The sequence below is a fragment of the Letharia lupina genome (genome assembly GCF_014066315.1).
Source record: "Letharia lupina isolate WasteWater1 chromosome Unknown contig_17, whole genome shotgun sequence".
NCBI lineage: Eukaryota > Fungi > Ascomycota > Lecanoromycetes > Lecanorales > Parmeliaceae > Letharia > Letharia lupina.
This window is the reverse complement of record NW_023502986.1, coordinates 1,317,281-1,340,315: the sequence shown is the minus strand read 5'-3', so window position 1 is coordinate 1,340,315 and position 23,035 is coordinate 1,317,281. Positions and strand designations below refer to the sequence as shown.

Below are 23,035 nucleotides of genomic sequence, written 5' to 3'. Positions count from 1 at the left end.
CCTCCCTTCCTTCCTTCCTTCCTTCCTTCCATCCTTCCATCCTTCATTCAACCAAATCGCACCACGTCGCCGGATCCATCCACACGCGACAACCCAGCCCAGTCCAACCCAGCCCAAACGCACCCACAAGCGATACGAATTCCATCATCCAACGCCGGGTACCCGTCCCAGCGAGTCTCTATTTTATCTCCCCACCTCCGTTTTGTGAAACAAACAGTGGGGAGGCTGGTTTCTTGCTGCGCGTGTTTTCGAAGAGGAGAAACCGGGGAGAAGTGCCGATCGATTGATCGACGGCCGAATGAGAGTGCTACGTAAAGGGGGGTACGGCTTCAGGTGCCTAGTGAAGGGGTTGGAAAAGTAGGTGAATAGAGTTGGGGGGGGGGGAGAAACAATGATGAGTAGGGGTCGGAAAACGTACCGTCACAACCGCGTCCTTGTTATTGCGTAGGCTGGAGTTTGCGGGCATGGTGCGCTGCATGTGGCTGTTGGGAAAGTACTGTAAGGAAGAGGCAAAGAGTCGCGCTGCCCATTTATGTGGCCTTTGAGAGATTCATTTGTACTCTGTACTGTATACGAGCCACCAGGAAACCACATTCCTACCACTTAGCGCACGCACAAATCTGGAAACGCAAAGACAACAGAATGAAAACCACGTTTCCCAATCCCACGTTCCATCACCACTTTACTCGATCGGCTTCCTCGCCCAGCCGCTCAAACACCTCCACCCAGCCCCGGTCCATTTGCCCTCTTCCAGAACCTCCGCAACGCCCTCCAGCAACTTCTCCTTTCCCATCTCCGTCTGCAATTTAATCATCCACTGCTCCCATGCCCAACTGCCGACCAAGCCAGCCATACTAGCCGCATCAGCCGTGCTGCCCACGGGCCCTTGCACCGCTTCTACTTTGCGCGTCCCGTTCTCGAGCCCGTTTTCGAAAGTCGATACGTTGGGCGGCGGCGTCTCGGGTAGCATGTGTCGCTCTTTGGTGGGTGTACTCATAGGCAGAAAGGTCCAGGCGCGTTTGATGTCGTCGTAGCCGGCGCGACGGAGCCGCCCGAGGAAGGATTTGGTTGGCAGTGGATCGTAGCCTCTTGTCTTCAAATTGAAACCGAATTCTACGCTCATGGCGGTGCCACGGGAACCGGCGTTGACGACTTCAGAGTCCATGAGAAAGTATTCGAGATAGCCGCCCGGTTTGAGGCAGCGCAGACATTCTTGCAGACAGAGGTCATATTCATCCATGGTGAAGCCTGGGTGGACGTCAAGTTTGAGGTGGGAAAAGAGAGTCCGGGCGGATATGGCGGAGAAATGGTTGTTCGGGTAAGGAAGTGTATAAAGGGAAGGGACCGTGTGCAGGCGATGGTTGTGAGGACCGCGGATTGTTGGGAACAAAAGAGTGTCGGTAGTGCTTGCTGTGTAAACCTTGGCGCTCGGGTATTCGCGGGAGCAATGCCAACCCCAGTCAGAGGATGGTTGACCGCCGAGATCAAGGACGTGTGAGAATGCTCTAATTTTACAGCCTTTGATATCGTTGAGTGACGGGGCTTTGGTTAAGGATTGGACGGCAGGACTGTTGAGGAGGCGGCCTCCGCTGAGGTATTTAGCTGCTTCGATGACCCAGATGCTTGCGCTCACTTGCTCGAGTGCTTGGCGCTCCCTTTCGACTCGGGCGAAAACTTCCTTTTCAGCAGTGTTATCGGCTGTTGCTTCTTTGCCGGGCATCATGGATATCGGTCGCTGCGGAGCTGGGCGATTGACCTTTGTAATCTTGAATTGGCCTTGGAGCTGAGCAATGTGCTCATGGGGGAGGCTGAATCGGGCGGCTTGGAGGGAATCAGACCTGGTATGACGATGTCTAAAGGGGTCGACACGGCTTGACTGCCTCTTGATGTGCTGGAAAGCATGGTAATAGATCGAGTCTCCTTCTCCAGGCCTCGTGACGATCGGATATTCTCGCTTTGCGATCTCGCTTTCCAGGAATTTCACTGCTTTCTTCATGGGCGCTTCCAATGAGTCGTTCCTAGCGTGGCTACTACTTCTCACAAGAGCCTTTTCTGTGCCAAGACCGACTTCACTGGCAGGATAAGTCTCTCTCAACGAGGCCATGTACGACGTCTGAGCAGCAAGCCATACACTTGTTCTATCTAAGCTTTTCTCGGCACTTTCTTGGATCGCCTGCTCGTAATTGCCGTCGTGATCGCTCGAGGGCGCAGTGATCGCGATTCGATGTACTTCACCACTGCTGCGGCTTTCTGGGGATGGAACCTCCTCAACGAGGCGTGGAGGTAGTTGGCGAGCGGTAGGTGGTCCATCGGTATCACTGTCGTGCACTTCCACGACTTGTTCAACCGTTGCAGGGGGTTCTCTGTTCCATGGGCACCTGTAGAACTGCTCGGCCGTTGTCGATGACGGTGGCACTGCAGAGACAGGCAAAGGCCCGTTGACACACCATGTATGCCTTGCATTGTGCCCCAAAGAAGAAAAAAACCCCCCAGGAGATGGGATGCTGAGCCCTGATATGCTGTAGTCCGATGTCTGGGACATTGGCGTAATGTCCGCGCTTGACGGGCGAACGGGAGCTGGGAAGACTTCTTCCATCTCCTTCTCCGATTCGGTCGGCGAAGCGAACTCTGGTACCTCGAGAGACAGATGCTGCAAGGTATCTAGAGCAGCTGGTGGTAGCTGGACGCCGACGTCCGACGAATTCTCTTCTGGGGTTGGCACCGGACTGTCCGAGTAATCTCGCCCAACATCTATGGCAAAATCATGAACACTGATGCAGTCCTCAGGACTGAAACCTGACCCGTGGTACTGTCCAGATCCATCGTCAATTCGGACCCTGAGTTGTGGCCGATTCGGTTTGTTATCACCGCCTTGTCTGTACACAGCATCCACGTGTCCCCATATATCCCCACTCTTCGGATGTATATGCACATCAGGAGTAACCGGAGCGCTTGTGCCGGCGAGCGGATCTGAGTCGAGGCTCCCATTTAGCGATGGGGGGTTGCTTGGCGTCGGCAGGTCGTGACCTAACATGAAGAGCGCCGCAGGTGAGATGGGTATCTTTGGTGGTCGTGGTGGGGAAACGGAGTGTTCCTTGTGTATTGTGGGCCAGTAGCTTGGTGACGGTATCACCAAGGACGGGTATTGGTTCTGCTTTGCCTTTGACAAGGGTGCTTCATTCGAGGATAACGAGTGTATGCTGATCGAAGTCTGTACGGACGGAGCGATGTCAGAATCATCATCGGATACGTCGTACAACTCATCGAAGTCTCCCGAATTCCGACTCGTCCTGTAGTATGAGGAGATGGAGGAGGTCAGTGATGGTACAGGCGAGGTCGACTCTCTCGAGGGTGCAGGCGATAATTGTTGGTTTCTGCCGCGGCCCATGACCTCTGCCTCTCCTTCGCTATAGTTCTCTTCCTCATTACCGCTGAACTCATCTTCTATTATTGTATTAAGGATGTGCTTCCGGACCAGCCGGGGGGGAGCTTCATATGTGGTAGCAGGCAAAAGATAACTATCCATTATGGTCTGTGTCGCGGACCCAAAAGCTGGAAAAAATGAGGGGTATAATTATGAAAGAAGATGTAAATGTCCGATCAACGGAACTGTGAATGGATACTCGGTCAACGAGCAAAAGCAACAAGAAGCTAACAGTAAGAGAGTGGACACAGGAAGAGATGAAGACTCCAAACGCAGCAGCAAAGAGAGAGGCAAAGACGATGGAGGAAGGAGGCCGCGGCCATGATTTGGATATATATTTGGGACCAACGGCGGGGGGAGCCATGGCAGTTGGAGGTGGGCGGTTGCAGGGACTGGGGTCAACGGCTCTATGCAGGAACAGGAGGAGACTATATCGGAAAGCGCCGGAGAGTTGGAGGTAGTAAGAGACATGAGAGGTAATGCAGAGAGATGAAGCCAATGGAAGCTATTGTTAACGTGCGCTAAAGCCTCAAGAGTGTGGTGATTGGATGAGAGGTGCAGCTCTGTAAGCGCCCACTGTTGCTATCTTGGGCGCCTTGCCAAGTCCATTGGAGGACCCCACTTTGTGTCGCACTGTTGGGCGTTGACTGTAGAGTATTGCCCGACACTGAGACTCGACGAAGAGAAGAACTAGAATGTCGAACGAAACTTGCGCTGGGGTTGGGAGAATTCATCAAAGAAAGTGAAGAGGAGTGACGATCATTGTTGAGGAGGGGGGGAACTCGGAAGCTACAAGTATCTACTCACGCTACTTTACTTTATGCTCCTATGTCATAGCGTTTTTAGACCGGAGTTCAACCGAAGACCTCTGCAATCCTAGGGCCTCTCCGATCCATCCGCGTGGCAGCACATGCATAATCTAAAAACGCGAGCGCATACATGTAGCTGCACTTTGGAATCTGGAATAGCGAGTCTTGTCAATCGAAAAGGAGACCCACGAGCTACCAAAACTCAATCCATAGCACTACTCACCGCACTTCAGAAGTCGTCTACCGGGAATCGGCCGCCATGACTCCTCCGGCCATAATAGCGCCCTCCATCCTGTCTGCGGACTTCGCTGCTTTAGGCGCTGCTTGTTCAGACACTATCGACAATGGCGCTGATTGGTGAGTGGCTTCTTGGGCAGCAGGATGTTCAGTACACTGATGTTCTACTCAATGCCGTAGGCTACATGTCGACATCGTAAGTAGTGCTCAATCGCAAGCAAGTGTGCACTGAGGACTGATCTCGATGATTTAGATGGACGGTCACTTCGTACAGCCACCCTTCAGCAACTTTACGCGCGGGGCTTGCATCCACTAACAGCGATGCAGGTGCCTAACATCACGTTCGGAGCGCCTGTTGTGACCAAGATACGTCCTCACGTCCAGCGCCCCAAAGGCGCGCGAGGCAAAGGCACCTTTGATTGCCATATGATGATCGCCGAGGTAGGCAGCTGTATGCTACCCCAATATCTATCCCTGAAGACCATGGGGAGACCGTGTGGCTAATCGCTCTGTTTCGCTAGCCTAAGAAATGGGTAAAGGAATTCCAAAAGGCGGGCTGCGACCTATACTGCTTCCACTATGAAGCCGCCATCACATCCACAGCCGCCGAGAACCCTGAAGACCATACCGAGACCAAGACTAGCCCAAAGGAGATGATTCAATACATACATAAGAGCGGTTTGCTAGCGGGCATTGCAATCAAACCGGAAACGTCGGTAGATGTTTTGTGGGAGATTCTCGAGAGTCCGAACAAGGAAGAAGTTCCTGATGTGAGATGTAGCCGCTCAAACTAGGGAATCGTCACTGACAAGCTTTGTTCTAGATGGTGCTTGTCATGACCGTACATCCTGGATTCGGAGGACAGAAATTCATGGCGTCAGAACTACCCAAGGTCAAAGCGCTACGAGAAAAGTATCCAGATCTCAACATCGAGGTTGACGGTGGACTGGGTGAGGGAACGATAGACCAAGCTGCGGATGCTGGTGCCAACGTGATAGTTGCAGGGTCTGCGGTCTTTGGTGCCAAAGACCCAGCAGGAGTCATCAAGGTCTTGCGGGAGTCGGTCGAGAAGAGAAGACAGTCGAGTTTGTGAAGTCATGATCGATCATGAATGATGATAGGAAGCCTGCTTAGCCCGCTGGCTCCCATGATCGTCAAATGAAAGTATGGCTATGACAGTGCTGCAGGCGGCGCAAAATTCGCGATAGCTTCAAACCATGGAAATAGATAGCTTTTTAAAAGCGAACTGTCCCTAAACCTTGATCGAGACGGTCTTTCGAGCTGTAGTCGACTTGGCGTTGCGAGTCTGTATCTATGTAACCTGCTCTGGGATATGGATTCAATCTGCTTATCCCATCCTCCTGAGCTCACGATGGACTTCTGAGTAGTGAAACAAGGATTGCTTGGGTGGGACTACATATTACCGTTGAGGAAAGGGTCTCGGGGTTGAATGTGAGGCAGCTGAGCCGACAGGGACGTGGGATCGAGGGATCTGCGCCGCCGTCACTCAAACAATATACGTCTCATCATTGTCGTCATTCGTCATGGGCATCTTCCCGAACTTAGAGATCTCATAGCAGTGACTCCTTCATTCCTTTGCGCTGAGAGAAGCTGGACGTAATGTTTACGGCCACGCCTACAGCTCAAGAGAGGGACCCGAAAGAAGGCTACAAAGACGAATCTTCCGACGCCGATTCCGACTTCGAGAACGACTTAGCCGATCAACAAGCTCGCAACTCCACCGAAGTAGCTGAACATGATCGCGGCCTCCTGGATGAAGAAGAAGAGAGGGAGAAGCTGCTGATAGCTGGAGGTGCACAAAAAACCTCATCGAAAGGCTTCTTCGGCAGGAGACAGAAAGATAAGAAGCTAGCAGAAATTGAGCTCAACGAGAACGAGCGGAAACCTCGAAGATCACACAAGACTAGAAGAGACAAGAAGGGCAGCGGTAAAGATGAAGAGGGCGAGCTCCTGTATGAGATGGAGGAAGGAGGCGAGACCTATGACACAAGTTCGCAGGCTTCGTCCAGCTCCGCAGAACTGGAGAAGCTAAACTTGGCACACTCTTCGATGTCGAAGGTAATTCCGATGAATATCACTGTTGGAATGATGCTGATGCTCCTCTCACAGCGTCGAAAGTGGGCTCTCTGGCACATCATTGCTATATCGATAGCAGCACTCTTCGTAGCCCTCTCATTTGGAGCCTACAAAGTCACCCGAAGCGCTCGTCCAGCACATCTATCTCTCCTCTCCAATGGCTCGTCTACCTTCGCACCTACAACTATCCTCATCTCCCTCGATGGCTTCCGAGCTGACTTCCTCACCCGAGGCATCACGCCGACCTTGAACCAATTCATAGCAGAGGGTGTGTCCCCAAATTACATGAAGCCTAGCTTCCCAAGTGTCACTTTTCCGAACCACTACACCCTTGTGACCGGTCTCTATCCCGAATCCCACGGTGTGGTAGGCAATACCTTCTGGGACCCCGATTTGAAAGCGGAGTTTCACTACACAGATCCAGCAAGAAGCATGCAACCTAAGTGGTGGGCCGGAGGTGAACCACTATGGGTGACAGCGGAAAAGCAAAATGTCAAAGCGGCAATACACATGTGGCCTGGATCTGAGGCTGGAGTGGAGTATGGCGCTACATACGTGGACAAGTTTAATGGGAGCGAGGTGCTGTCTCGGAAGACTGAGCGTATTCTCAGCCTACTGGATCTCCCCAGTATTGAAAATGAGCTCGTGTCAGAGCTCCGACCGCAATTTATAGCTGCTTACGTTCCCAATGTTGACCACATGGGGCATAAATATGGACCTAACAGCACTGAGGTCTGGGATACTATCTCAAACGTGGACATGATGCTGCATGATATCTTCATGGGACTTGAGGAGCGAAACCTGACAACTCTCGTCAATGTGGTGGTGGTCAGCGACCACGGAATGGCTACAACCTCGACAGACCGTCTGATTCAGCTTGATGACCTAATTGACCTTGACCTCGTGGAGCATATCGATGGTTGGCCCTTGTACGGCCTACGTCCCAAAAATCCTATCGACCTCCGAGGTCTTTATGATCGCTTACTGGTCGAGTCGCAAAGCAGCGGCAATTTTGAGGTCTACCTGAAAGAAAACATGCCTGAAAGGTATCACTTCTCCAACAACGACCGCATTGCGCCTCTATGGGTGATACCAAACACCGGTTGGGCCATTGTCCACAAGGAAGATTTCGATGTGAAGAAAGCAAAAGCGAAAGGCGAGACTTACAATCCCAAAGGCCTACATGGATATGATCATGAGCACCCATTGATGCGTGCGATCTTCGTAGCTCGGGGACCGGCATTTCCACATAAGCCTAATAGCAAGCTCGAGAACTTTCGTCAGTTGTCTACCTTCAATTTTGTCAGAGTGGATCTAACAAGTTCTCAGAAAACACTGAGGTCTACAACATTGTGTGCGACTCAATAGGAATTGAGCCTAAGCCCAATAATGGCACATTCCGCCTGCCACTCAAGCCAATTGGCCTTCACTCCGAAGAGCACACCTCTACAGATGATGATCACCCAGACCTCCCAGCGGAAACCTCTCATATCGATGATCCGCCCACAGAAGCCAATGAGCCCGAATTAGCCGATTCTCCAGTCGAACCAAATGTCCAGAGCGACGGAACATCTACGAGCAACACAAAGCCCGTCGATCTCGTCGATACCGATGTTCTCAATGACCCAGCGCTACCAGAAGGTACTCCCCAAATCAAGCAAGTTGATATCATCTTCCAAACTGACAGCTCACAGACGAGGAACAATCAAAAGAGACCAAGGAAGAACTGAACAAATTTTGGGCTCTGGTCAAAGCCAAGATGAAGGCTGCGCAACAGTGGGCGAAGGAGATCGTTGCGAATTTGAAAGCAAACCATAAGGGTGCTGCTGAGCAAGGGAGTGAGTCATTTGACCAAGGTGATGCTCCCTCGTAGATTGTTTACCATCGGCGTTTGTTACGATTGGCGGTTGGCTTGGGTTAGGTGCCTTACCGTTTGTGATCGGCTGATACCCTTGAATTTTGACATGTGAATTATAGAGTCGAGTCGCAGCATACTACCTCTCAAGTTTGATGAATGGTTTCCCAATCCCTAAATGATGGGCCCTTGGCATCTGCAAGACCTTCTCAGCCCACAATCAGCCTTTCACAGCTGCGTTTGCATTCTTCTCTGCTCCCAGCTCTCTCAGAGTCGGTGCGCATGCAGACTTTGCGGTACTCTCAAGGCTTGGCCTTTCACTGCTTAGTCACAGATTCCATTCAACTTCTCTCTTTGCTGAAAAGGCTATGCCATCTTTAATTTCTGCTCGACCTGCAATGTCGATCGAGTTCGGCACGTCACTACTCGGCAATCGCCCACATGACGGGCCGTGTTGGCCATTTGCTTGATTCAATACATATATAGTCTCATTCTCTTCTTCCGTAAGACAAAGAACCGGAAGCGATAGCTCCACGATGGCAACGTTTCGGAGTTGGAATACCTTGATGCCTGTGTTACCTTCATCTAAGTCGTGACCTGCTTCCATCTTCACACACCGTCCAGTCAATACTTCAGATCTCCAGCTGGCATCTCAGAAGACAGTCGATGCTTATGAAGACGTACCCAATCGGTGGGATGTCCCAGACTCCGCGTGCCTTCTTGGGAACATCGAATGCGTTTCCCTGCGAGGACAACATGGAGAGTATATTCCAAGTTGATTTTTGAACGATGGAGTATCGATCTGGATGGAGGAACGTCGCGGGGAGAGAGAGGCATTACGCTCACTAGGGCATGGGACGCAAGAGAAGAGTGACATTCCTCAACAGGTTGCTTCTCTCACCCTTGAGATTTCAGATGCATCGCCGCTTACTTGGATCACTTCCTCCAACAGCAGAACAGATTATCTCCTTGCCATCAGATCATCAGCCTACGACGAGTCCTACCACGCAGCCAGACACATCAGGACAGTAGCCAATCCATTCAGAGAACGTGTCAGCTTAATCTGATGCACAGCCAGATTCCCACTCTAGCCTCACCAGTGCTATTGATTTCGCTCAAGTATCTCAGCCTGACGACTTTTCGGTGGTGGTGTGCAGGAAAGAAAGGTCCAGCCTGATCTTTTCTGCTACGTAGCCACCGAAAAGTTTGTTGAGACAGCTTTCAGACATGAACAGCGCCTTGGAGCCATGTGCTTATTTATTCAAGAGGCAGCCAATAACCACAATGCTTCCACAATGCTACCGCAACTAGTCATTGATTACGCCAAGCCAGGATCTCATCTTTGTCAATGCTCCAGCTGTGTATCTGATCTTACTACGACTTTGAAGGAGTAGCTCTTCGAGGAAATGCAGGACTAGGTCCGAGATCACACTGACATCTCCGACGAATTTCCTCTGCAGCCACGGGAAGGCTTCAATCACTTCGATCAGTGATTCAGTGCGGGCTTCTCCTACCACTTTTCCAGCTCGTGGGACTATCTTGAGCCCGTTGACTCTAGCAGATCTGCTACCGATGACGTTCCAAGAGGCCAATTATCACGAGTAGGTCCTTCGTGAGAGAGCGACCTTCCTTCTTTGGGCGCTATGAGCAGAAAGTGTGATTTCAGGTTATGTACTTGACACCGTCCAAACGAAGACTCCTTGAGTCTCCCAAAATGCAGATTATGAAACCAAATTCTAGGAGCGAGGATTGGTATAGTGAGGTATGAAGATTTCAGATATTGCCGGATACCAAACAACTTCTCATCTCATACAAAGACGGACTCAGCGACTACTGAATCTTGACCTATGCAAAGCCCAAAAACCTATCGACTGAGCTTTGCACATGCCAATCCGCGACATGGCGATTTCTTTCCCTCTTTTCTCCCCTTCTTTCATGTTCTTGTCATCGAGAATGTCAGAAGTTGCTGGAACGTTTGCTTTGTTGCCCCCGGCTCTCCTGCGCAAGGTGTCACCAGCTCTCATACTCGGGATCTCAATTGCATTTTTCGCGCTCCAGACGTCGATGATGAAGGGAAGACGGCAGCGTCAACGAGGTTGCCTTTGACTACACAATTAGCATACGCCAAGATTCACCGGTCTGCGAACGCAATGTGCCAGCTTTCAGCTTATCGCACAGTCCGTCTCAATTTAGCATGCTACATCAGATCGAAGTCTAAACTCTTGCCGCAAAAGAATCGCAGCCTCTCCAGTTCCCAAGATAGAGAAGAGTGTGAATTGGCGTGATCGAGTGACATTTCAGAGATCCATCACTACAACACCCAATGAGTACTAGATCAGTCGCTCACGGCCTCGACCATGCTATCAGCGTGACAATCGTCGAGCATCCCCTTGCTACGATCAACAAGAGACTTGTTAGACAATTCCTGTTCTTGTTCTCTCTTTTCCTTCTGCGGAGTGTTTACAAAAATAGCTTTGGATATGTCAAAAGAGGCTTTTGTCCCCGAATTGAGCTCTGCCGTGAAGAACAAGCTGCGTTGTTGAAGTAGGCCTGGATCAACGAGAGGGAATACAGGAAGCAGAGCGAGGGAGAAAGAGAAGCGAGAGAAGGTGAAAAAAGAGTAGCGAGAGAAGGAGGAGAGAGGGAAGCGAGAGAAGGGGGAGAAAGTCAAGCGAAGACCTGCACAACTATTCAAACGTCCTGTTCACACCTCATCGTGCCAAACCCCAGCAGCCGAGACCGTGCCGCATCCACAGAAATTCTGGACAGTTGACGCACAGAAACATTGTGCTTCCAAAACACCATTTTCCGAGCCATGCAGAGCAACCGGGAATTCGACTCCAAGCAAAGGTTACAGAATCTGGAGCCCAGCATACGCGAATAGAGTGAACCGCTCCGAGGACCTCATCGGACCCAGCAAGGAAGAGCCATTGGCACCTATTGTCTAGTTCAGTGCTCATTTTTTCACTTCTTAACACCCAACAAGCTCTTGGCCATCATGCTGTATACGCGTGCCCCGACCGTGCATACATATGGAAACAAGTGCACAGGCTGTCAAAACCCTAAATTGGGCACTTTTGAGGATCTGGTAGGGGATGTTTACGTCAGTGAGCATGCTTCCTGGAATCACGAGATCTCAATATCTTCTTTTACCGCACAGCGTTTCCGCGAATGTGAGATCAAGTTGAAAGCCGAATATTGTTTCCTTTGTGAGCATGCTATCCTCTACCAATAGTCAAACGTCATAATCGCATGTAATGATGAGCACATACCGCAACCCACGTCGAGGGAGGAAATTCTATTCTATCGCTCTCCATTGAACAGGAAAGCATGGCTGCAACGTCTTGCCTTCTCACTGCTTGCAATATTCACAAATCATAGCCAACATCATGACCGTTCAATCGGATGTCGCGGATCCGCCGTTACTTCCAACATCTGCACTTCAGATCCGCCAGTTGATCGATAGTCTCGATAATGTCGATGAAATCGATGTCGCTATCAACGCCATTGCAAAAGCCTATCAAGCGAAGACCAACAAGTCCAAGCCCGGCTCACAGCTGAGCCGTCAGGTATAGTCCACGAATTTTCTACATCCCACCTGATACTAGCCTACGCTGAAGATCGTCGATCGCATCAACGCATTAAGCCACATCCAGGATGTTGATGATGCACTGCAGAATCTTCACCGTACCTTTCAGGAAAAGAACGCATCTCCGTGATTTGGGGGCAGTGTTGGAGTCTTGCGATGCATGGCGGAGCGTGAATGGTGACAAAGCGCATGCGATGTACTTTGGCAATTACTTTGATGCCACGAAAGGTAGCAGACGTCTCTCTTTGCCATAGCTACTAGTTTCTGATGGGTTCAACGGCACCAGGGCAGTGAGCCGGTTAGCAGCCTACCGCAAGACAGTCGACTACAATCAGGGTCATCGTGACGATATCCTTGGATGCGCGTGGGACCATGTCGAGCCAGTCCACAACTTCCATGCTGAAGACTGGTACCGCGCATACACGCTCCTTCGATGGTTTTGGCGCAAGCAGATAGGGGCGCGAAGGGCCAACCAACACGAGGGGACATCGAAGGCCCAAATCAATCCAGCAAAGGCAGTCGAGTTCTACGACCCGAAAGACTTGCACGAAGGGACAGACGGATATCCCTTGGCAAAAAGATTCTGTCTCATCTTATGATGGTCCGGAATCACATATAGAGCTGTGGCCTTTGAGAGCAGAGGCGTCTATGACGGTGACGACACTCACTCTGACATGGGTTACACGAGCTGCCAATAATAATGCTCTCGATGAGGACGTAGGAGATGATGAGGAGAGATAAGGAGTTGAATGTGAAGAGCCGATTACATGATGGTCACCTAAGCGGAAGACTAATCTCGAGGATGCTTGGAAAACTTTCTTCTGTGAATAAGACCACATTCCAATAGAAAGCCTGCAGTCAGGCCGTCTAGGTCGCGAACGGAGGTCTTCCAGTCGTCACAGAGATCGTGGGGGCATCCTATCCACGCTTTTCCTTGTCGTGGCCTGGGATGGGAGTACAGGCAAGATCATTGGTGTCAGGTACATTCGAGCAGGAGCCAGGATATACATGGAGCAGCAAGCAGTGACATGGGCAACGAGTTAAACCCTTGTCTTTCAACTGTTATCGCATGCAAGGAAAAGGCTCATGCCAACTCAAACATACAAACCATCGCAGGATCGCGCACCGAATATGAGACGGAGCTCAGCTCTTCTAAGCGTCGCAAAGTCTCTGGTCATGGCAAAGCCACAGCAAGTCGTACGACTGAAAGCAAGGTCTCCACTGGCAAAGCGCTCGGTTTGCTTTCCACTCATTCAGGAGAGCTGATTTGATAACGAGGAAAAGCGCCTCCCCGCTTTCTCCTAGGGCCCTTCCCCCTCAAGATGTTGGTCTTCACCTTGCTGCTCCCGTCGTGCCTTCCCTTGTCCACATCAGGTGGTATCCTTTTGAAGCCCACAAGTTCCACTCAAAGCAATCTAAGGTCACAGGATCGTTCACCTTGAAGTGGTAAAAAAAAGCGATTCAGCTGATGCGCAACTCCCTCAAACCGTTGCAGTGGCGATGCGAGTTTGCCCGATGCTAAGAAGCTTCATAGCCACTGTTGTGTTCATACGGAATTCAAAGCATTTAGCACCTGACTCCGTCGCCTAACATCTCCTCTTATTAACCTGCACAATGTATATCATAATGAATACACAGGCGCCCACAAGTTCATGGATTCTTTCCCGCCACACGATCGCGAACTTAGAGATGCTGGGAGCATGAGTGCGGAGGATTCTCGGCAAAATCGCTCAGGACCTGGTGGGCGGAGCAGGTTTGTACCAAAGGAACATCAGACTTTACGCAGAAGCATTCAAAGCTATCGAGCAAAAGCGTACGGAGCTCTTGGAAGAGTACTGAAACAGCGCTTGAAGTGCCAGCAACGACGGTACGAGGTGTCACAGGCGCGCTATGAAAGGATCGCAGACGTGTCATCGCGGTTGCGCGCTGGCGAAAGCGAAAAAAAGATCACAGTGGAGATGAAGGAGTGGATGAAACTAAATCGGTATCTAGAGATGTCAGGCTTAATACATTTGTGCAGGGTATCAACTAAGCCGGTTCTCAAGATACCAAAAGCAACGGCAAAGACTCACCCAAGCTCCCCAATGCCAAACGGAAAGCACGACTACGCCTCCAACACCTCTACAAAGTACTCTAAGTCAAATATCGATGTGTTCTGAGAAAGGTATTCTGGACGTGATTGTGCTTTCAATACCTTGGATCGTTTGTTTACCTGCTCAGCAATAGAAGCTAAACAAGGAGCGATTTCGGGTTCTCCATTATGGTACCGCTTGGCTTTGAGAAATCATGGCTTGATCACTCAAAGTCTTCATCGTATAGGAGCGCCAAAGGAAGAGAATTTGCGGTGTATATCTTGGCATGAGTCAAATACCCAGCCATCTATATTCGATTTTTTACCTTGGCAATGAGTCAAATTTTCAGGCACATATAGTTCTTGCCAGACGTCCAAATTTCTATCCTTAGACATCTATTCTCCATCACCTGTACAGCAAGACTAAGCTCTCAAAGCTAGCATCCACACATCTTTACCAAACTTGCTATCTGAAAACATTCCCTGGTACAGAGACATTGTTGCATTCTCACATTTCGGTATGTGATTTTATTGGTCCATTCTTACCCACAGGGATCTCGTATAAATACCCTTTATGTTCCTTCCCGTCTCGGAAATTTGCGACGATTTTGCCGGCTTGTTAACACTTTCCCAGATTGGGTACATATATATCCTCAGTCTGTGCACTCCGAGTCTGAACACAGTCATCTTGTACGTCTTCGACCAATACCGCACTTCGAAATTATACCCCTACGTCCAAGAGATACCGTCAACATGATCAACTCCACCTTCCAAGTCACCTTCGGCATCGAAGTCGAGTGCATCCTCGCCTTCCACGAGAGCCTCCTCCGTAGATACCTTGCCACCATCAAAACCGACTGCAAGATTATCAAGACCGTTCCCGAGGATGTCCGTCGAAAGCTCAACCAAGTACCCCAACATTACCGGGATGAAGACGCACGCCGACACGATGTATCACGCCAGATGTACATGGGCTGGGGTCTTACAGCACCCACCGCCTACCCCCCTGAGCGCGATAACGTCAGCTTCCAGGACCAAATGGACATACATCTCGAAACTTACGGCTATCGAGCATACGGCGGCGAGGTCTTGCACGTTGCTCAGACTCTTTTTCTCCCGGATGAAGTCGAGGTCCACGACTCTTTCAACGGGGCAAACAAATACACCGACTTTTCGCACTGGCACGTGACGCACGAGCGGGGCCTCGTGGGGCTCGACAAGAGGGACTTGATGCAGCGACTGGAGAGACTCTCCAAGGCTGGAGCACCGGGCGATCTTAGAAAGATGCTCAAGCAACCGAGCATGACCAAGGACTGGGACACCCACCCTCTTGAACTGGTGTCCCGGGTCCTCCCTTACGATTCTGCCTCTATCGCCGAGGTACATCGACACCTCAAGGCTCTCCAAGAGGGACTCGCGCACTTCGCCTTCGCAACCAAACACTGCGGATTGCATGTTCACATCGGGCTTCCTGTGCCTACCAAGTAAGTTCACGTCAAAGCAGTCCCTGACTCTATTTCGATTCTCCAACCTGAAGGAAGTCATACTGACCCCAAACCTCCTTCAGTCACCTGGCAGGAACGCCACCTCCCACCTTCACCCTACCAACCCTGCAGCACCTGGCGTACATACAAGTGATGTACCAAGCCAAGATCAGCGAGCTGCACCCGACATCCCGAGGCGATGGCACGAACATCGACCTCAAATCCAACCTCGACAATTTCTACGAGGAGCCAGAACCTCTCACCGATGCTGAATACACCGCCATGGATGCCCGAAGTAAGCGTTCCATTGACGTCTTGATTCAGAGAGAAGATGCTGACTCCGTGATTCTCTTAGTCGATGCTGGCGAAGATCCAGACGTCGTCTTTGCAGAACAGCCACCGACGTTCTCCTTCAAGAAGGCGCGGGAGAAGATCTTCGCCAAAGACATGACAATTGAAAAACTCTCGGAGCTCATGGGCGGGAACGAGAAGTGGAGGATCGTCAATTGGAAGTACGTTGCGCGGACAAAAGGTACTGACATCCTTCCTTTCCAATATCCCCCCCCCCCCAGCGTTATCGCCATTAGGATCGAGAACTGACCCCGAACTTTACAACAGGAGAAGCACGCACCCTCGAGTTCCGCCAACACGAGGGAACACTATCCCCGGTCGCCGTCGAGCACTGGACCGCCTTCGTCGTCGGTCTGGTCCGGTTGGCTGAACATCACAGTCGGTTTTACGGCTCTGCGCCGGATTACGACGGCTCGGGATATAAGTACCGAGAACTGAGTGAGGAGTCGAGCGTGTGGGACTTGATGGAGACGATGGAATTGGGAGAGAGTGAGGAGGAGTATTGGAGGGATGTGGTGGCTAGCCGGGCGTAAGGAGGCTAGAATGCTGCGGACGAGGGCGAACGGTGTTTGGGTATGAGGTTGTGGGGTTTTTGGGCATGGCTGTGAGGGAAAGGCTTCGGTGGTGTTGATGTTGGTTGGTCGTACCGTTCTGTTGGAAGGAACATGAGGCGTATCGGATGAAGTCGATGGAAGGAGTCTTTAGCAACGCGCGCTTGTCAGAGTTGGAGCCATAATTTCTAGGGTAGCAAGCCAATCCTTTATTTCCATGAGCCTCCACGTAAAGTCCTTTCTGGTCATGCTCATCTTATAGAGCTCCCAGTACAGCTTGGTTGTGAAAGCGCGGAACCCGGACACGGTATTTCGGGCAGCCAGATATTACACTGTCCAGCACACTGATCACTGCCGACTCTGTAAGTCTCATATGCAGATTCAGTACGTACTTTAAGCCTACTATACGTGCATTGTGTACCCTTGCGCTCCATGACGTTCCGCAGCGAGCTCTTGTGAGTATTTCAAGGTCCTCCTTGAGTATCTCCTGTGAGACTAAGCCTTTTGAACGCGAAGCCATCATCCTGATTTTTCATTGGCAAGCCAAAACGCTTTTTGCTACATCCAAACCCCTGTCTATCCAATCCCTCTTGGCTCTCCACAGGCGATCTCACAAAAAACCATCTGGCTCCAGAAGGAATCGACAGAGCCCCAATTTGTGGACCACTATGGATGCCACGGGATTGAGGCCAAGTTCTTCGGAAATCGAATTCGTTCCAATGTGGACCGATGGGGGAACCCAGGTGACCAAAGACGTTGCTGTGCCAAATGACATGGTGCAATTGCATGGTTGGCCACAATTACGCCTGTCTGACCCCCACCCTCGACAGCGACCACATTTGCAATGAGTTCGTGTAGTATAGGCAGCCCTGCACCTTAGCGCCGCATAAAGCACCATGTTCTCCAACCTCAGAATACTGCATGCCGTCAGTGCGCAGCGAGGTTCCTCCATGGGGCGTCCAGCAACAAGATCTTGGGAATGAATTACGAGCAGCCGGACTATCGATCCTGAAATATGATGGAAGTGATGGTTGTTGAACGAAGGATTGGTTTGGGTAGACTCTATGCTGCGATCGACCTAGGCTTTGGTTGCGACCCTACCAATGGCCAGTGCGGAAGGTTTTGGATCAGTGACAAGTGCCAGGTGCAAAACCACATTCTGGTAAGTACTGATGGGACTCAGCGTCAAGTGCTTAGCGTATCGCCCCTGCCGCTGCTTGATTAAAGCGGGGAGATGAGGTCAAAAGGTGACGGGAAACGCGAATATACGGGAGTGATTGAGCTGGTCGGAGTAGATCCTGGACTGTGCGGAAGGGTATAAAGTTGTTTACCGTACTATTCAGTCCAGTTGCAGTATACACAGCTATCCAGTGTATATCCCTACTCCCGTCCGTGATCACACATCCACATCCACATTTCTTCACCCTGCCAGCCATCTGCAGATGCATACAAAAACACATAGCCAGTATAGCTTCCTCGGTACTGAGCTCGTAGCTCATACCATGGTACCACTGCTCCGTTCTCAGGTAATCGTCACGAACCCTAGCCCTTCCCTCGCCTTCCTACAAGCCATCTTGAGCGCCTGGTCCTCGGTGTCTGTCCACTTGACACTCAGCTCATCCCATTTCTTTACCGCATACTCCCGCTTGAAGGTCCGTTGCATCTCCTGCAGACGTGCCAGTTCACGCGGATCGCCTGTACCGCTGTACACCACTAGTAAGGTGCAAGGAGGCAGGAAGTCGCGAACCGCTTGTATACGGTTGACTGTCTTCGTAACCGCCTCAGCGAGGGCAGTGGAAACGTAATCGGTGGAGATGAGGTGAGAGTCTTGGGGGGTGTGGTCGGAGACAGCTCGCCTATTATCGTTCCACCAGCCGCAGAAAGCCGCTAGTTCTTGGAAGCGAGCCCATGTGAAATCCACGCCTCCACCTGGGATATAGCTGCCATCCTCGTCGCCAAGCACAGCTCTCTTGACACCTGCTACAACTCCAGCGTCATCAGGGCAGCCGATGCAGTATGTAGCCATGGAGCCAAAGTTCCTCTCTGGAGCGCCTTGGTCCACGATTGCACCTGTCTTGCCTTCATTGCTGGCGTTGTTTAATGATCCGGCTCTTGGCGTTCGTTTCAGGCGCTTGAAGATAGACTCTACGGTCGCCTCGCTCGTGCCCCATTGCGGACCTCGTTCGCACTTGATCTGCACAAGGTCAAGGCAAGCCCGCGCATCTTCGACGCTGTCGTGACCCTGAGTACCATGACCTTTCTGGATCTCACGACCTAGGTATTTCTGCGCGAGCCATTTTAAGGAGGATTTCATGGGTGGGCCGCGAGGATGCGGGTAGAGCATGGAGGTGTCGATGATGAAAGGATGGGTGAGCCGGAGCGCCATAAGGTCAGAGTTGAGGGAGTGGCCAATAAGTATATGTTTTGGTGTGATTTCTTTGAGCAGCCGATCTTGTATGTCTTTGAGATTGGTGGTGACGTTCTCGAGTTTGGTTGGTGTGATGCCGGAGTACGGTGTCAGGTAGTCGATGATAGGCTTGTCTGGTTTGACGAATTCATCAAGGAGGACGTTACCGTCCCACTCGACTAGACTGATCCGTGTCAGGGCCATCTCGCCACCTTCCACTATGCACATCTCGCAGTCTATGGCAAGTATGCTCCGGCCGTCCGTCACACTCCCTTTCTCGATATCCTCATCCTTAGCAACCCCATCCTCGAGCCTGTCGACTACCGTATCCAGCCAGCCGTCGTCGGTCGTTTGCTTGTTCTTCGTTCTTCGTTGTATACCTACTTCTTTCTCGGCTAGGGTCGTAAAAGATGCTGGATGCAGTATGTAGTCGTTCTCTTCGAGCTCTTCTGCAGAAGAAAGGAACTTGGTAATGAGCGTGCGCTTGTTCGCCCAATTCTTTCCCTCTCTTGCTGGTTTCGGGCCCTTAATCTGCTTATCCTCTTGTTTCTCTTCATGTGTCTTGGTAATGGCTGAGTTGAGCATAGCATGTAATGGCGAGTGCACCTTCCCATACTTCTCATCTCCTGGAGCTTTGACGGGCCAGAGATGGGAGAAGATATCTGCGAGTGGCTTTAGCGGTTTTGGCAATTTTTCAGGCGACAAAGGTGTGGGCAGGTATTCATCTGGAGACTTTGGAGGTGGCTTGATGTTGTATCCATTGGCTTCTAATTCGGTAGCTACAGCTTTTTCAGACTCTCTGCTACTTACCACAGAGCCATTGGCGCCATTGTAAGGCGCTGACGACTTGACCGAAGTCTCTTTTGGCGGATCTATCTGAATGCTGCCATCGAACATACCCTTTTCCAGCCCAGGTACCAGCAAGACCACGGCCTTCTTAACCATGCCATGATGCCTCACAGACACAAACTGCGGCGATGTAGCGTCTGCCAAACAGTAGAGTACAAGAGCTTGCAGGTGATTGATGTTTACGCTCGTGTGTAATTTGTGCATGTCTGAGTAGCCTAGGCTGGGGTAGTTGGTCTTCTTCTGTTTCTTGCCTCCTCTTCCTACTGTGGTCCACTCTTCGGAGTCGGGCTTGTGCTCATCGGACCTTTGGTCTGCCGTGAGCTCACCACGCAGGTGTGCGATTGTTGCGCCGACACCAATGTTGCTGTCGCCGTTGGGTCCATCTTGGGCGTACTGAGCGTGCTTGCGCTTCTTGTTACTTCCACGGCCCATACTTGCACTTCGATTGTAAATCCCAAATGTGCGGTCGAAGAGAAACAAGAGGGGAATTAAGGTACTCTAGAGCGCCCCGGCGCCTCAGGCGCCAAGATATACTACGCGCTAGCGCAGAGCCGCATTAGTACAAAGCTTAACCCATTCAATCACTCTAATATAAATCTCCCCTATGCTCGTGGCGATTCTTGCAACGCAGATATCATCATCATCATCATCATCATCATAGCATCTGCAGAGCTGTAGCGGCCTGCAATCAGTTGAAGATGCTTAATAGTTACTGAATTGGCACCGTTGCAGATACCAGGCAAGACTTCATACCTAACCGCTTTCTACAGTACTTCAGCATCCTCAGCAGCTGTTCACCAGGGTCGTAAAGGAATGATTCCTCATGCTTTATCAATCTTACTACTCTGCTGTCAATAGCTGTCCAATCTGTGACTCAAGATGGACAGTCGTTGGCTCTGCAATGATAAACAAGTCGCAAAGGCTGCAATGAAAACTGCAGAAAGTATATTGTTAGTCTCGTGAGGAAAAGACGATCAGACATAGCATCGGAGTAGTCTGGGATAATCGAGAAACGTGCTTCTGGCGTTGCGAGTTCCAACAGGGCGAACATGTTATCTCTTCGGACGGAAGCTTGAAAGCCATGCGTCAAGAACGTCAATTCCATAAGAGACGGGCCACTGGCCTCAAGTTGCTGCTTATGGCATACCAGTTGGAGAGAGCACCTACACAAGGCTGCTTCGGAGGGTTTTCAGACTCCTCAAGTTTATCTTTCATCTGTGACATTCGATAAGTCACGTCAGGGCGAACTTGCTTGACTGCTAAATGAGGCTCCTCAGGCTCGTCTTCCATGAAAAAAGGTCTTTCAAACTTCTTTCCGTTCATAAGTTGTACAAAGTATAAAGTGTCGACTTGTCTCTCTCCGCACTGAACAATAATTCGTCGCGACATGAGTGCCTCTTGGACCACTCAAATACGCGTCCACCATGTCCTTCGCATCAATTTGGTAACAGCCGGCAAAGGGATTTTGACTAGTTGATCCGGGATCCTCTGTCGAGGTGAACCAGTGAAATCCATAGCCACATCGCTATCCGCGGACTTCTGGTCCAACCATACCAACGCCAGAGTCGCATCGGCATAGATGTCGCGCATTAGAGGCACGTGTACACTTTTCTTTTCATAGTCATTCTGATTGATGCAAATGGCGTCAATCCACAGATTTTTGAGACGAGAGCGCCCTCGAATGCGGTGAAGCGCTAATTCCAGGTTCTCCGTAATATGTAGGGGCACGTCACCAATGAAAATGGCGCTTTCGCTCACTGGCCCAGACCAAGTGTAGGACAGAGCCGTGTAGTCGAGGTCATCGTAGTTCAAGCTCTCGACGACCAGGTCCCCGCGCAAAACATCATCGCCTGTGCCGGAAGCTAGGGCTAGGATACGGATCTCTCGCCGGTCTGTGACCAATGGGGCTTGTACGTAGACATCTTGCAGGGTCATGACGATGGTACAACCGGCAGGAGAGGAGCCGGCTCCAACTTTGAACTACAGGTATTTAGGCTCGTGGCGAGAGTCTGAATTCAGTATGTCTGTAGCTTGGGCATGCAATCATTGGAAGATAAAAAAAAAACCACTAACGCGAGTAGGGTCTTGCTGTGCATTACTCAGTTCTGCAGACAAGCTCTGAAGAAAGGTACGAAGGTTAGATGGGAGTATCAACCCACCTATATATGCTAGAAATGCTCTTTAGCCATGAAAGAGAACAGACTGTGGTGGAGGGGCTGACAGGCTTGTGAAGGCTGTCAGCTGAGTCATCGACCAAGATGGTCTGCAGCCAATCAGTATCTATCGCTTCTTCCAAGTCGAGCTGAACATAGCAAGCTGGATAGAGATCGAAAGTCGCAGGCACTCTTTCCCTTTTCGTGATGCTTGGCTGCAACTGGCATTCTCATCTGACTAAGATGCCAGCGTCATTCAAAGCATCCGATGATGCCCTATTCTCCTTGAAAAGTATTCCTTAACCCCGCACATGTTGCATAACGCTGCAGCCAAGCACGACGAACCTCAATGTTTTATCCTATCACAAGCATCAGATGTTTTGCACACACAGCAAGATGGAAGATCATGAGAGTCAAAGCCTCCGCAGCTTGACGGACTAAATGAACGCAGCACACTTAGAAGATCCTTTTTCAGGTAGCGGAAAGAACGGTGCGCCCAATACCAAAGAGAGTTCTGGGGCTGATGAAAGGCCTGGTCTCTCCAATCTAGCCGGCGAGCTTCAAAATCTGATCATTACCAATCTCCATCCCTCTGCAGCCATCGCCTTGAGCCAGACAAATCGTCATTTCCACTCCTGTGCCTATCTACACCGGCTGCCATCCCCCACAGTGTTTGATTATCTCCAAGAGAAGGAGCTTTTGCCAATCAAATTGGACGACTATGCTTGCTACACTTGCCTTCGTTTCAAGCCTCGACCAACGTTCGGAACAAGACAGACCAGATCTATCTTGGAAAAGTTGGGTCAGAGCGCCCATAAGAGGTATTGTTTCGAATGTGGCTCCATGCCCGGCAACCACTTACCCTGTTAAGTTATGAACATTGATGGGGAGCTGCAGGTGCAATGTGGTGGTTGCAAGACTCTCCAAAAGCAATTCTGCAAGAGATGTGGCTGGTGCAGTAGCTGCATAGAAAAGAATACTGTGACAGTGCTAAGGAAGGGTTATTGGGCTAAGCCTAACGGTGAAGCAAGCGAAGTGGTTCATAGAAACATCTGTAGAAACCATACTTGGGAAGGACCGAAGCCTGCGGGTAGCCTTATAGTCTGCCTCTGCAGTCGTTGGCTATGTATGAATTTATAATATGCAGGCGTGGGCTGT

The 23,035-nt window shown here is 50.8% G+C and overlaps 7 protein-coding genes across 7 annotated transcripts; 4 read left to right on the top strand and 3 right to left on the bottom strand.

Annotated features, from left to right (window-relative positions):
- Positions 1 to 682: 682 nt before the first annotated feature.
- HO133_003475 (uncharacterized protein) lies at positions 683 to 3,526 on the bottom strand (the record flags this gene model as incomplete). Its single annotated transcript, XM_037294397.1, has 1 exon — positions 683 to 3,526. One exon carries the CDS (start codon positions 3,524 to 3,526, stop codon positions 683 to 685), a length of 2,844 nt encoding a protein of 947 aa, XP_037149778.1.
- A 966-nt stretch (positions 3,527 to 4,492) lies between these two features.
- Positions 4,493 to 5,563, top strand: HO133_003474 (uncharacterized protein; the record flags this gene model as incomplete). The annotated part of the gene is made up of 6 exons (XM_037294396.1): positions 4,493 to 4,590; positions 4,651 to 4,666; positions 4,724 to 4,738; positions 4,798 to 4,911; positions 4,992 to 5,240; positions 5,294 to 5,563. 6 exons carry the CDS (start codon positions 4,493 to 4,495, stop codon positions 5,561 to 5,563), a joined length of 762 nt encoding a protein of 253 aa, XP_037149777.1.
- A 527-nt stretch (positions 5,564 to 6,090) lies between these two features.
- Positions 6,091 to 8,440, top strand: HO133_003473 (uncharacterized protein; the record flags this gene model as incomplete). Its single annotated transcript, XM_037294395.1, has 3 exons — positions 6,091 to 7,846; positions 7,897 to 8,208; positions 8,262 to 8,440. 3 exons carry the CDS (start codon positions 6,091 to 6,093, stop codon positions 8,438 to 8,440), a joined length of 2,247 nt encoding a protein of 748 aa, XP_037149776.1.
- Positions 8,441 to 11,811: 3,371 nt separating this feature from the next.
- HO133_003472 (uncharacterized protein) lies at positions 11,812 to 12,610 on the top strand (the record flags this gene model as incomplete). The annotated part of the gene is made up of 2 exons (XM_037294394.1): positions 11,812 to 11,991; positions 12,266 to 12,610. 2 exons carry the CDS (start codon positions 11,812 to 11,814, stop codon positions 12,608 to 12,610), a joined length of 525 nt encoding a protein of 174 aa, XP_037149775.1.
- A 2,225-nt stretch (positions 12,611 to 14,835) lies between these two features.
- On the top strand, positions 14,836 to 16,450 carry HO133_003471 (uncharacterized protein; the record flags this gene model as incomplete). Its single annotated transcript, XM_037294393.1, has 3 exons — positions 14,836 to 15,566; positions 15,650 to 16,098; positions 16,185 to 16,450. The coding sequence occupies 3 exons, from the start codon at positions 14,836 to 14,838 to the stop codon at positions 16,448 to 16,450; spliced, it is 1,446 nt and encodes a 481-aa protein (XP_037149774.1).
- Positions 16,451 to 17,990: 1,540 nt separating this feature from the next.
- On the bottom strand, positions 17,991 to 20,156 carry HO133_003470 (uncharacterized protein; the record flags this gene model as incomplete). Its single annotated transcript, XM_037294392.1, has 1 exon — positions 17,991 to 20,156. One exon carries the CDS (start codon positions 20,154 to 20,156, stop codon positions 17,991 to 17,993), a length of 2,166 nt encoding a protein of 721 aa, XP_037149773.1.
- Positions 20,157 to 21,131: 975 nt separating this feature from the next.
- Positions 21,132 to 21,820, bottom strand: HO133_003469 (uncharacterized protein; the record flags this gene model as incomplete). The annotated part of the gene is made up of 2 exons (XM_037294391.1): positions 21,132 to 21,704; positions 21,791 to 21,820. 2 exons carry the CDS (start codon positions 21,818 to 21,820, stop codon positions 21,132 to 21,134), a joined length of 603 nt encoding a protein of 200 aa, XP_037149772.1.
- Positions 21,821 to 23,035: the final 1,215 nt, after the last annotated feature.